Source organism: Malaclemys terrapin, chromosome 4 (assembly GCF_027887155.1).
Source record: "Malaclemys terrapin pileata isolate rMalTer1 chromosome 4, rMalTer1.hap1, whole genome shotgun sequence".
NCBI lineage: Eukaryota > Metazoa > Chordata > Testudines > Emydidae > Malaclemys > Malaclemys terrapin.
The window spans coordinates 2,706,601-2,718,750 of record NC_071508.1 but is presented as its reverse complement, the minus strand read 5'-3'; the positions used below and the strand labels follow the sequence as shown (position 1 = coordinate 2,718,750).

Genomic DNA, 12,150 nt, shown 5'->3' with positions numbered 1-12,150 from the left:
TCCTCTGAGGGAGACTGAGAACCCTGCAGAGACCCAGTGCAGTCCTGGCCAGGGAAACTCCAGTGCTACCTTCTGGAGCTGGGCCAGGAAATCCAGGGCCAGGCTCAGGGTGTTGAGCCGGTGCCAGAGCATAGACAGGACTAGCTGGTTGAGCACCAGTGCTTTCCTGCACAGGAAGAGGCCCCGGAACAGTTCAGTTCACCTCCACAGCTGCTCAACCACCCTGCCCTCCAAATCCTGCCTGTTCTCCGATGGAGCGGGATGGGTGGAGGGAAGGTGAATGCTCAGAGAGAGTAGCAGATCCGTGCTCTACTGGACGACCTGAAGTGCGGGTGGGAGGGAGCTCGTCTGCCACCTGTCCCTGACCACCAGGTCAGAGCTCTAGACTCAGTTGACCTGGGAGGAGGAGGCTGCTGAGTAGATAGCCAGTCAGGCCTCCACCCGCACCAGGGCCCCTGGATCCTGCACCACGAGAAGCACGTCAGTGGCATATGCTGACAGGACCACCCACAGCTCCAGCTCCCGGAGCACCAACCTCATCATCCTCCGGAGAAGATGGAGGAAGGGCTCAATGGCCAGAGAGTGCAGCTGGCCTGACAGCTGACCGGTTCAGTCAGGGACCAGTTGAGCCTGACCACACACTCCATGGAGACGCACAGCACCTGCAGGAAGCCCACAAACAGTGGCCCAAATGCAAATGCCCACAGAGTGCCCAGGAGATACCCATAGTCCACCCTGTCGAATGCCTTCTCCTGCTCAGGGACAGGAGGGTGAACGACAGACTGTCCCTACACATGAGCTCAAGGAGGTCCCCGAGCCCATCAGTGTGGACCCCCAGTCACCAGGGCTGTCCGGGGGGGGGGGGAAGAAGGGGCCCAGGACAACCTCCCCTGCACCCCCCCCCACTCCACCCCTTCTCCCAAGTCCCCGCCCGGCCTCTTCCCCCCCCTGCTCTTTCCCGCCCCACCCCCACTCCACCCCTTCCCCGAAGTCTCTACCCTGCTTCTTTCGGCTTCCATCCCCTCCTCTGAGTGACACCAGGAACCAGCAGAATAGGGTGAGCTGGGGCCAGTTCTCTCACTGCTACCAGCATCAGGGCCCCTACTAGCCCCCCAGGCCACCCTGGACCCCACATTTGTAGTGGAATAATCCTATTTTAGTTTTGGTATGAGTTAGTTAGAATGAAGGATAATAAATAATCTAGTATGTATTAAATGTATTGATGTATTCTGTAATTATAATTTGAAGTACCCTGCCAGCCACTCTTTCTAAAAGCGGGAAGGAATGGCCTAGTGTGCCCTTGGTAAAGATGCATCAGCCACAATCTTGCATCTGAAGCTGATTTCAAGGCAGGAATAGATCCTTATGGTCACCACTTTGTTATAGGTTTAAAGTTAGCATTGAGAAATAAGTAGAAAAGTGTGATGATTAAGAACATAAGAATGGCTGTACTGGGTCAGACCAAAGGTCCATCTAGCCCAGTATCCTGTCTACCGACAGTGGCCAATGCCAGGAGCCCCAGAGGGAGTGAACCTAAGAGGTAATGATCAAGTGATCTCTCTCCTGCCATCCATCTCCGTCCTCTGACAAACGGAGGCTAGGGACACCATTCCTTACCCATCCTGGCTAATAGCCATTAATGGACTTAACCACCATGAATTTACCCAGTTCTCTTTTAAACGCTGTTATAGCCCTAGCCTTCACAACCTCCTCAGGCAAGGAGTTCCATAGGTTGACTGTGTGCTGTGTGAAGAAGAACTTCCTCTTTATTTGTTTTAAACCTGCTGCCCATTAATTTCATTTGGTGACCCCTAGTTCTTATATTATGGGAACAAGTAAATAACTTTTCCTTATTTACTTTCTCCACACCACTCATGATTTTATTTACCTCTATCATATCCCCCCTTACTCTCCTCTTTTCCAAGCTGAAAAGTCCTAGCCTCTTTAATCTCTCCTCATATGGGACCCGTTCCAAACCCCTACTCATTTTAGTTGCCCTTTTCTGAACTTTTTCTAATGCCAGTATATCTTTTTTGAGATGAGAAGACCATATCGATATGCAGTATTCAAGATGTAGGCGCACCATCGATTTATATAAGGGCAATAACATATTCTCCATCTTATTCTCGATCCCCTTATTAATGATTCCTAACATCCTGTTTGCTTTTTTGACTGCTGCTGCACACTGCAGGGACGTCTTCAGAGAACTATCCACGGTGACTCCAAGAACTTTTTCCTGAATAGTTGCAGCTAAATTAGCCGCCATCATATTGTGTGTATAGTTGGGGTTATTTTTTCCAATGTGCATTACTTTACATTCATCCACATTACATTTCATTTGGTTTCTTTAAATTGTAACTTGATGTTCCTGCTTAAATGTTCCTACTGTTTCTGTGTAAATCAATCCTGTTTTATGTGTGAATGAGGGATGTGTGTGTTAGAAGATAAGAGTGAAGGCCATCACTGGACCAGATGTTCTAGGGAGGAACCGAAGACAGATGCAAGGGCACCAGGAGATTCCTGTATACCCCTAATAACATTTTGAGGAGGAGGGCAGATTGACAACTCTAAAAGATGAGGCAAGCACCTATCAATCAGGACAAGATAGCTGTAACCAAAACCATTATGCGGTAACTCCCTGAGGAATGGATGAAAGGATGAGAAGAACAACTTAAGAAAACAAGCACTGGAAAAGCACTCATCAAAAGGCTATTGATTACGGCATGACGGTGCAAAACTCACTAACCCCAATGAAGGAAAATTACTATAAAGCAGGGTGCTTTGCAATGGGACTTTGGGTTTGCCTTGACACAACTTCAGAGCATTGGATTGCAACCGACAGGACCCTGCTCCCCCACTCCTGACCAATCTAACTGGCCATTAGATTAGTCCGAGCTACAGATTGGTAACAATAACATCGACTGGTGAGACAGGGCGTGTGTGTCTGAGTGTGTCTCTGTGTTTATGTGAGCATATGCTAGATGATTTACTATTCTATTCTTCATAAACGTGGCATACTGCCTTATCCACTCAAAAAGATCCTGTGTGCTTCTTATAAGCATAACACATTCCCCCTGAAGTGCTTCGCCCCCCAAAGCATTGGGCCTGGGGCGGTTGCCAATCACAGCCAAATGGCCTTCGCTATGACTATGTAGGCTATACTGAGGAGTGAGACGGGACACCAATTCCAAATGCTGTGGTGCAGAGGTCCCGCCCAAAGGTTTGGGGGAGGGGGACATAGGAAGGGGGGGCTGTGGTGTCCGAGCTGCACCTCCTGGTCAGCAGGTTACCGGTCACTGGGGTATCCATTCTCCAGGCCATTGGCCGGGGTCCCAAGTTTCGTCGCTGGTCCATGTAAAAACAACCTCCCTCTCCCATTAACTCGTTAAACCGGTAACACAGAGGGAAACTGAATCCCACCCCCTCTGCATGCAAATCATTGAAAAACCCAGAAAATCCCCCACTTCCTCACACCAGGCTTCGGGGTGCCTGCAACTGGATTCTCATTAGTTAAGGTTCTGTCTGTTTCTCTTTTTTTAGCAAGGGTCAGAGACCAAACAGCCCCTCTCTGGTGAGAGACCCCATCGCACCAGCCATGCCCAGATCTGGTGCTTCATCCCTCTCCTCCTTGTCCTCCTCCGTCTCCTGGGGGTCTCCCCTTAGTGCTACACCAGCAAGGCTGAGGTGAGCATTGAGAACGTGGCCTCTCTGCCTGGCGGGGGAGGCCATTGACGTGACCATGCTGGGTGGACACCAGCCTGTGGCGCGGCCTGAACAGTCCTGCAGCCGGTGCCAGAACCTGCCGCTGGCCAGGGTGGACTGGACGTCCACAGCCGGTTCAACAGGACCTCAGGAACTCAGGGGAAGAGTCAGCCATGGACGTAGCCCAGGCAATGGGGTCGGATGTGAACAATGACTGGAAGTTGGAGCTGGAGCTGTCGGATGAGCTCCCATTCCCGGCCCTGGGCGTTCCCGATCCTGGCTCACCAGCTGCGCCTACCTGAATCCCCTGCAGCTCCCCCTGCTGGTCCCTGCAGCACAGCATCCTTTTCCGAGCCCCCCGCCCTTCTCTCTGGAGAACAGCACCCCCTAGTGCTGCTCTAGGGCAATGGGGCCAGGACTGACCACAAGGGGAGAGCGCCCACCACAGAGCCCCTGCTCCAGGGAAGCCAGGGGAGGTCTCTGTTTGACTCCTAATTCCCCTCTCTCTTTTCCCTCTGGGAAGGGTAAGGGACCCCAAAGCCCCCCGCTGAAACCCCACTTCTCCCAGGCCCTGCATCTCCTGCCATCCACCTACCACTCATCCACATACCAGGTCTTCCTGGCTACCTAGGGCACCCACTAAATAACGCAGGCTGCGCTAGGGGGTGGGGACTTTGGGGGAGGGCGGAGAGCGGAGAGAGGCATGCGTGCGGGCCTCAGGGAGGGGGCGGACTAGGGGCGGGAAGAGGCAACATGAGGGCCTGGATTTGGGGAGAGGGTCACAGGAGGGGGCGGCTGCTGTCACTTCACCGCACGGGGGTGGCAGTCCTGGTGATGACCAGAGCGTCCCTGCCCCGCCTCCTCACCCAGTGCTTGGACTCCACATGGCCCAGGAAACCATGACAGCCAGGGATTGCAGAGCTCTGTGCCGGCCTGGGTGGGCAGCAGGCTTCTCCCAGCAATGGGATCGGTGGGGCAGGCAGGGGAGTGGACTGGGCTTCCCTTGGCCCCAGCATCAGAGGCGAGAGGGGATGGGTGGGGACTCCATCCCCAGGAATGGTGCAGATCAGGGGTCTGCCCAGCCATTGGGAGGGCAGGGGGCTCAGGTGGGAGAGCTGTGAGGTCAGGGTGTGCCTTTATCCAGACTGGAAGAGGGAGGAGAGGGGGCCTCAGGAAAGGGAGTGAGGTGGGGGCGGGGCCTCAGGGAAGGGGGAGGAGCACCCCTGGAGAAAACTAGAAGTCAGCACCTGTCACTGTATTTATATGGCACACGGCAGACCCAAGCGACCAGAGGGGCCTTTAGGAGCTGGGAATCACGCTAGTTTTTGGCACAGACAAGGTAAGTGCCATTTAGTTATTGCAAAACTTTTGAAATGTAGGTGAGAAATCCCGGGTGAAATCCTGAGTTCTTACAGGGGAGGGGGGGAGATCCTCCTCCAGGATCTGACCCCACTTCCCGAGCTGGTGCCCAGGCAGAGGGGCTGAGGAGGGTAAAGGAACTGCAGCGCTGACTCAGCTGCCCTGGGGTGTCTCGCTGTGTGGAAGCCCCTCAGCCCCCCCGCTGACCCCTGATCCCCTCCTTGGCCCCCAGTCTACCCCAAGTGCCCCTCCCCCATTTCTTCTCCCACTTCCTCTTGCCCCCCAGCTCCCCTCACTCTGCCCAATGAATAATTCCTTCCTGACCCGCAGATCCCAGCACATGCCTGGGGCAGGGAGAGGGTATGGACACTGTTACCACTCAAGAAAGAGATCTTGGAGTCAGTGTGGATAGTTCTCTGAAAACATCCACTCAATGTGCAGCGGCAGTCAAACAAGCGAACAGAATGTTGGGAATAGTTAAGAAAGGGATAGAGAATAGGACAGAAAATATCATATTGCCTCTGTATAAATCCATGATATTCCCACATCTTGAATACTGCTTCCAGATGTGGTCGTCCCATCTCAAAAAAGATTGGAAAAGTTTCAGAAAAGGGTAACAAAAACTATTAGCGGTATGGAACGGCTTCCGTATGAGGAGAGATTAATAAGACTGGGACTTTTCAGCTTGGAAAAGAGATGACTAAGGGGAGATATGATTGAGGTCTATAAAGTCATGACTGCTGTGGAGAAAGTAGATAAGGAAGTGTTGTTTACTACTTCTCATAACACAAGAACTAGGGGTCACCAAATGAAATTAATAGGCAGCAGGTTTAAAAGAAATAAAAGGAAGTACTGTATTTCTTCACACAACACACAGTCAACCTGTGGAATTCATTGCCAGAGGATGTTGTGAAGGCCAAGACTATAACGGGGTTCAAAAAAGAACTAGATAAGTTTATGGAGGATAGGTCCATCAATGGTTATTAGCCAGGATGGGCAGGGATGGTGTCCCTAGCCTCTGTTTGCCAGAAGCTGGGAATGAGCGACAGGGGATGGATCAATTGATGATTCCCTGTTCTGTTCATTCCCTGTGGGGCACCTGGCATTGGCCACTGTCAGCAGACAGGACACTGGGCTAGATGGACCTTTGGTCTGTCCCAGTCTGGTTGTTCTTATGTTCTTATGGACACACAGTGTGGGGGACTAAGAGGGCCTTGTTTCCCTCTCCAGAATCCTGGCACACAAATAGGGCAGCAGAGATGGGGACTCAGGACACCCCCAGATCCTGGAACAAACATAGATAGGGGGCTCAGGTCGCCCACAGATCTTGGCATGGCCAGAGTGGGCGAGGGAGGGGCTCAGACGCACCCCGTGACTAAACCCTGCCACTCGCCCTGACCCCTTGTCTCCCTTCCCGGTGTCCCGCCCCTCCCCACACCCTGTCCTGAGAGCAGAGGGGAACAGCAGGCAACACACATCCCCTGAGGCGACCCAGCACCCACACACTGGCTCTCCAGCAAGTTCTCGGCTTTCAGTAGAACCCAAGAGTCCTGGCTCCCATCCCGTGACTGAGATCTCAGGGGGGGGAGGCACCCTGAGACTGCTCAATCAGGGCAAACTGCAAAGAATGGGGCAGACAATCCCCAAAACCGGTGGTTATTCTAATACTTCGATCCACCAAGCCAGCAACAAAACAGTTTCTCCAATAACTGACTGGTTACTCAGAAGCCAAAACAGTTCCCTTAAAGAAACCAGTTTTGGGCTGCAATCCAGACAGCCAAGTGAAATATGATAAGGATTACTGAAAATCTTGCTCATCATACAAATATACTGGACACATTCCCCACCAGGTCAGTGAATATTTCAGCTCTTACCCAAATGCACACTTACAGCCAACTCTTGTGAACTAAACTAAACTTTATTGAAAAAGGAAAGAGAGAGGATTGGTTAAAAGGTTATTCTCCATCCAGCTATGACTAGAGTTCTTAGGTCAGTTTCATTGTAAAGATGGTGAGCTTCAGAACTGCAAAAAGTCCTTTCCCGAATCAATTCATCAGGTTATAGTCCCAAGACAGGCCAATGTCCAATATTAGGGTGATCCAGACTGGAGCTGGAGACCTCAGTCTGGTGACTCAAACTTCCCCCATGAAGCTTAAGCAGATCTGAGATTACAGGATCGGGGCCCAAGAGTTATTTTATAGTTCATGGCTTTGAAGTAAGACCTTCTCTTTCTAATTAGCTGCCTGGATTAACATAATGCAACTGCCCACCTCCCGCCATTTACAAGTAATTAACTGCATACTTCAAAGAGGAATGAAGACAGTGATGTTACTACATTTACAGTTCATCTAAATGTTACCATCTCCTTTGGATCTCTGAACTAACAGAATATAGTGACAGACAGGAACCGTTTGGTTACATTGTCAACCTCTAACAGTATATATGTAAACACACAAAAAACACAATCATTATCTCCTAATATGTCTCTAAAGGTTGACTATGGGCTAGTTAGTTTGTTAGTGTTTAACCCCTCCTGGCCCCATGTCCCCCACCCCCCTTCTAACCCCGAGACTCCACTCCTCTCCCAGAGCCAGGGAAAGAACCCAGGAGTCCAACCTCTGAGCTCCCACCACCACCTCCTGCTCTAGCCACTAGATCCTGCTCCACTCCCAGAGCCAGGGAAAGCACCCAGGAGTCCAGAGTCACAACCCCACCCCCTCCCAGAGCTGGGGAGAGAACCCAGGAGTCCTGTTTCCTAGCCTCCCTGTTCTAACCACTAGACCCCACTCCCCTCCCAGAGCTGTGGATAGAACCCAGGAGTCCTAGATCTCTCTATCCCCTCTCTAGCCTGCCCAACCCCACTCCCGATTTATAATTGGATCACTGATATCAGGATCTGGCCCTTCCCCCCAGCTCTCCCTTCTCCCTCTGATCCTCCTGGATTCGTTATGGGGGGATTTTGCTGTATGTGGGGGTCCCTCTTTCTGCCTGCCCTGCCTCCCAAATGACGAACCCAGAGAGCTCTGGAGAGCTCAGCTCCCTGCATTCTGATCCACCTGACATCTGCATCAGGGCGGCCCCTGGAAACTCTGCCGCTCCAGCCCAGCTGCCGTGATCCACACACGGGAGCCCTGTGCTTTGCTGCAGACAGGTAACCCAGGGGCAGGGGAGCCTGGGGGACGTGCTCTTCTCTCTCTCTCTCGTCCTGCTGGAGGGAATGGGGCTGTGAGTATTTCAGCAAGGTCACCCTACTGCCTACAGCTCACATGGGGGATTCAGTTCCCAGCACAATGAGGGGAGATTCATCTTGGGGGTGAGATGGGGAGCGGGGGTGTGCACAGGTGCATATCTGCACAGCTATCTAGTATATGGAATGAGAACTATTCACCCGTGTGTCTCATGTCCCCTACTACACACAACCAAACCAGCTGCCCCCTAGTGGACCGAATCAGAACTGCCAGGTTGTGCATGTCCTAGTCCCTGTACTGCTCACACCCAGCAGCAACTCTCCTTCAGGATCGGCGGGCAATGGGGTAGGCAGGCTATAGCACAGGTTGTTGGAGAGCTCTTCTCTCAGATCCAGGGAGCGTCAGAGCAGCTTGCAGGCTTCTGGGATGCCGCCAGGATGTGTTGTGTCTGTGGAACTGCCTGCCACTAGACTGTCATTAATGACGCCTCTCTCTGTTTTTCTCCCTCTAGGGAGGCTGATAGACCAAAAGCCACTTCCAGGTGAGGGGCACCATCACACCAGCCATGGCGAGATCTGGTGTCTTCATCCCTCTGCTCCTCCTCTTCCTTCTCCCTTCAGTCTCCCCCGACTGCTACACGGGCACATCTACGGAGTGCGAGGAGACCATGGCCTTCGTGCCCGCGCACAGCTTGGTGGGGGAGGGCATCGACGTGACCACTCTGGAGTGGACGGGGGCCAATCTGGTGGACACCAGCCTGTGGCGCCGCCCAAATGGCACCTGCACCATATGCGAGAACCGGCTGCAGGGGCGGCAGAAGCAGAGGCTGCCGCTGGCCGTGGTGGACTGGAGGGTCCAAATCTCGTGTAACCGGGACCTCAGCAGCTCAGTGGAAGAGTCAGCCGCGGCTGTGGGCCGGGCACTGGCGTTGGATGTGAACAATGACTGGAAGTCAGAGCTGGAGCTGCTAGAGGAGTCCCATGGCCCGGCCTTGGGGGGGTCCAAATCCCAGCTCACCAGCTACGCTTACCAGAAGGAGCTGCAGGACAAGTACATGTTCGTGCGCCAAGAGATACCGTGTGTGTATTACAGGTGAGAATCCCACATTGTCCCCTGCTGCCCCCACCACCCTGCTCTCTGCAACCCAGCGCCCCCTACTGCTGCAGTGGGGTAATGGAGTAGCACTGATTGCAAGAGGAGAGCGCCTCCTACTGCGCCCCCACCTGCCAGGGAACCCACAGAGTGAGCACTGGGGAAGTGGGGCCAGTTTGCTAAGGGGGAAGGTGCCGGGGGTCTCTGGTTGGCTCCTAACTCCTCTCTCTTTCCCCTCTGGGCAGGTTGAGACTCACTCAACACCCCACATTGACGCCCCAGTTCTCCCAGGCCCTGAGCAGCCTCCCACCCATCTACGACTCAGCGATATACCGGCCCTTCCTGGCCACATATGGTACCCACTACGTGAGGCAGGCAGACCTGGGGGGGCGCGTGCAGCAGCTGACGGCTGTCCAGACCTGCCGGGCAGCGCTGGACGGGCTGACAGCCACCGAAATCAAGGCACACCTCGACTCACGGTTCTTGCAAGACCTGGGCCTGAGTCAGACCAGAAAGCAGGGCAGCGAGGGCAGGGGGAGCTCCCAGGCGCCCTACGTGGAGAAGCGCATGAAGGTGACGGGTGGCCACAGCTACTCCAAGCAGCTCTTCTCCACCAAGCAAGATGCCAACTCCTTCTCGACCTGGATGGAGAGCCTCAAAGCCAGCCCCGACCTGGTCTCCTACTCTCTGATGCCCATCCACACCTTGCTGAGACCAGGCGACCGCAGGCGGGAGGCGCTGAAGCAGGCAGTGAAGGAGTACGTGGCTGAGCGGGGGCACAAGAAGAGTTGCCCTCGTAGCTGCCCGCAATGGAGTCAGGTCGACTCCTTGGACCCCTGCAAATGCTACTGCACCAGCAACCCCCTGACCAACTCCATGTGCTGTTCACTTAAGTGGGGCATGGCCCGGCTGAAGGTCCATGTGCAGAAGGGCACAGACCTGTGGGGAGACACCATGTCCGCCACCGATGCCTATGTCAAGGTCTTCTTCCAAGGGCAGATCATGGAGACGGACCTCATTCGTGAGAATAACAACCCCATATGGTCACAAGACCTGGACTTCGGGCCGGTGACGCTGCCGGTGAAGCCCGAATTGAAAATCGAGGTATGGGACAAGGACCTATGGAAGGAGGAACACCTGGGTGACTGCACAACCTACCTTGAGGTCGGCAGGAGCGAGACGCTCACCTGCAGCCTTGAACATGGCCTTGTGTTGTATTCCTACATGCTGGAGTGCGGGCCCAACCTGGGGGGCAACAACTGCCATGAGTACGTGCCTGTGAGAGGCTAAGGATCTAAAACCCAGGAGTCCTGGCTCCGAGCCCCCCCTGCTCTAACCCACTAGCCCCCACCCCCTTTCCCGAACATTGCCAAGTCTCCCAAGAGAATAAAGCGGCGATGCCTTTCCAAACTCACCCAGCCCAGCTCAGAGAGAGTGCAGGGTGTGTTTCTACAAATCCCATTGGTTTTTTTAGTAGTTCTAGTTTTGCTGCTTCCACCCAGAAGTTGCACATTGAAACCATGAAACTAATAAATGTGTGTGTACTCTTGGCACTGTGGGCTCTGTTGCCTCCCTATGGCACATGCCTGTGTTGACGTACATCCCGGAGCAGGACAAGCATTTAGCACATAGTATGCATTGAACGGGCAGGTCAGAAAGTTCCCAGATTTGGGGATGTTTTGTTCATTGAACGGGAGTGGGGATTGGAGGCTTCTCAAATTCTAATAATAGGTGTTTACACTGGTACCGGTTGATCACCAAAACTGCTCCATCCATCCCCTGTCGCCCATTTCCAGCCTCTGGCAAACAGAGGCTAGGGACACCATCTCTGCCCATCCTGCCTAATAGCCATTGATGGACCTGCCCTCCATGAATTTATCTAGTTCCTTTTTGAACCCTGTTATGTTCTTGGCCTTCACAGCATCCCCTGGCGAAGAGTTGACATTGAGGGCTCGGGATGTCGATATTTTCAACACCATATGAACACTGGGCAGAGATGACTGAGCCCTTCTGAGATGCTGGAATGGGTAAATCCGGCCCCAAGGCAGGGGATTGGCTGGCTTGGGGTGTAAGTGGAAAATGGGACATGGGGCCTTTCCCCTCTTGGGGGTGCTGGCTCCAACCCAGCCGCAGGATGGGGCACTGGCTGACTCATGGGGATGGGGAATGGGGCCTTTCCCCAAGAGTCACATGCCATTCTCCACCCAAGGGGTGAGTGAGATGCAGCTGCCTCTGGGGTGGAGCAAAGGGGACCTGTCGGGACATTGGCCATTTCCTTCCCATTTCAAAGGGGATCTCACAGACCACATCAACGCCCCCGACGCAGGTGACGGTGGGGCTGGGCTGCAGACACAGGCAGGATGCTGAGGGCTCCTGGGGCCTGACTGTTTGTGGCCACATGTATCACGGGCTGCCAGTAAGTGTGTGAGCAGAGGCAATACCAGGATGTGGCTAGAAGCCCCCCGAGCAGACAGCCCTCCGCAGCTCCTGTCCCTCCCCGTGGAGAGCAGGAGAATCAAGACCACAGAGGTCAACAGAGCTTTGGGGCACAGGCACATCCGAGCGGGCCTGCTGAGATCAGCTGGATTGTTTTACAGGTGGGGAAATTGAGGCAGGGAGAGGGTGGGGGTAGGCCAAGGTGAGGGAGCTGGGGATAGAACCCAGGAGTCCTGGCTTCCAACCCCATCACCCCGTGCTCTAGCTCTCTAGCCCCCACTCCCCTCCCAGAGCCGAGGAGGGAACTCTAGTGGGTTACATCTGTGGGGCCTTGTACAGCAGACACAGAAGAAGGAAGAACACTGGGAGCCAT

The 12,150-nt window shown here is 53.9% G+C and overlaps 1 protein-coding gene across 1 annotated transcript; it reads left to right on the top strand.

Moving 5' to 3' along the window:
- Nucleotides 1–4,960: 4,960 nt before the first annotated feature.
- Nucleotides 4,961–10,890, top strand: LOC128836220 (perforin-1-like). The gene is made up of 3 exons (XM_054026277.1): nt 4,961–5,041; nt 8,761–9,341; nt 9,587–10,890. Exons 2-3 carry the CDS (start codon nt 8,815–8,817, stop codon nt 10,629–10,631), a joined length of 1,572 nt encoding a protein of 523 aa, XP_053882252.1. The 5' UTR covers nt 4,961–5,041; nt 8,761–8,814; the 3' UTR covers nt 10,632–10,890.
- Nucleotides 10,891–12,150: the final 1,260 nt, after the last annotated feature.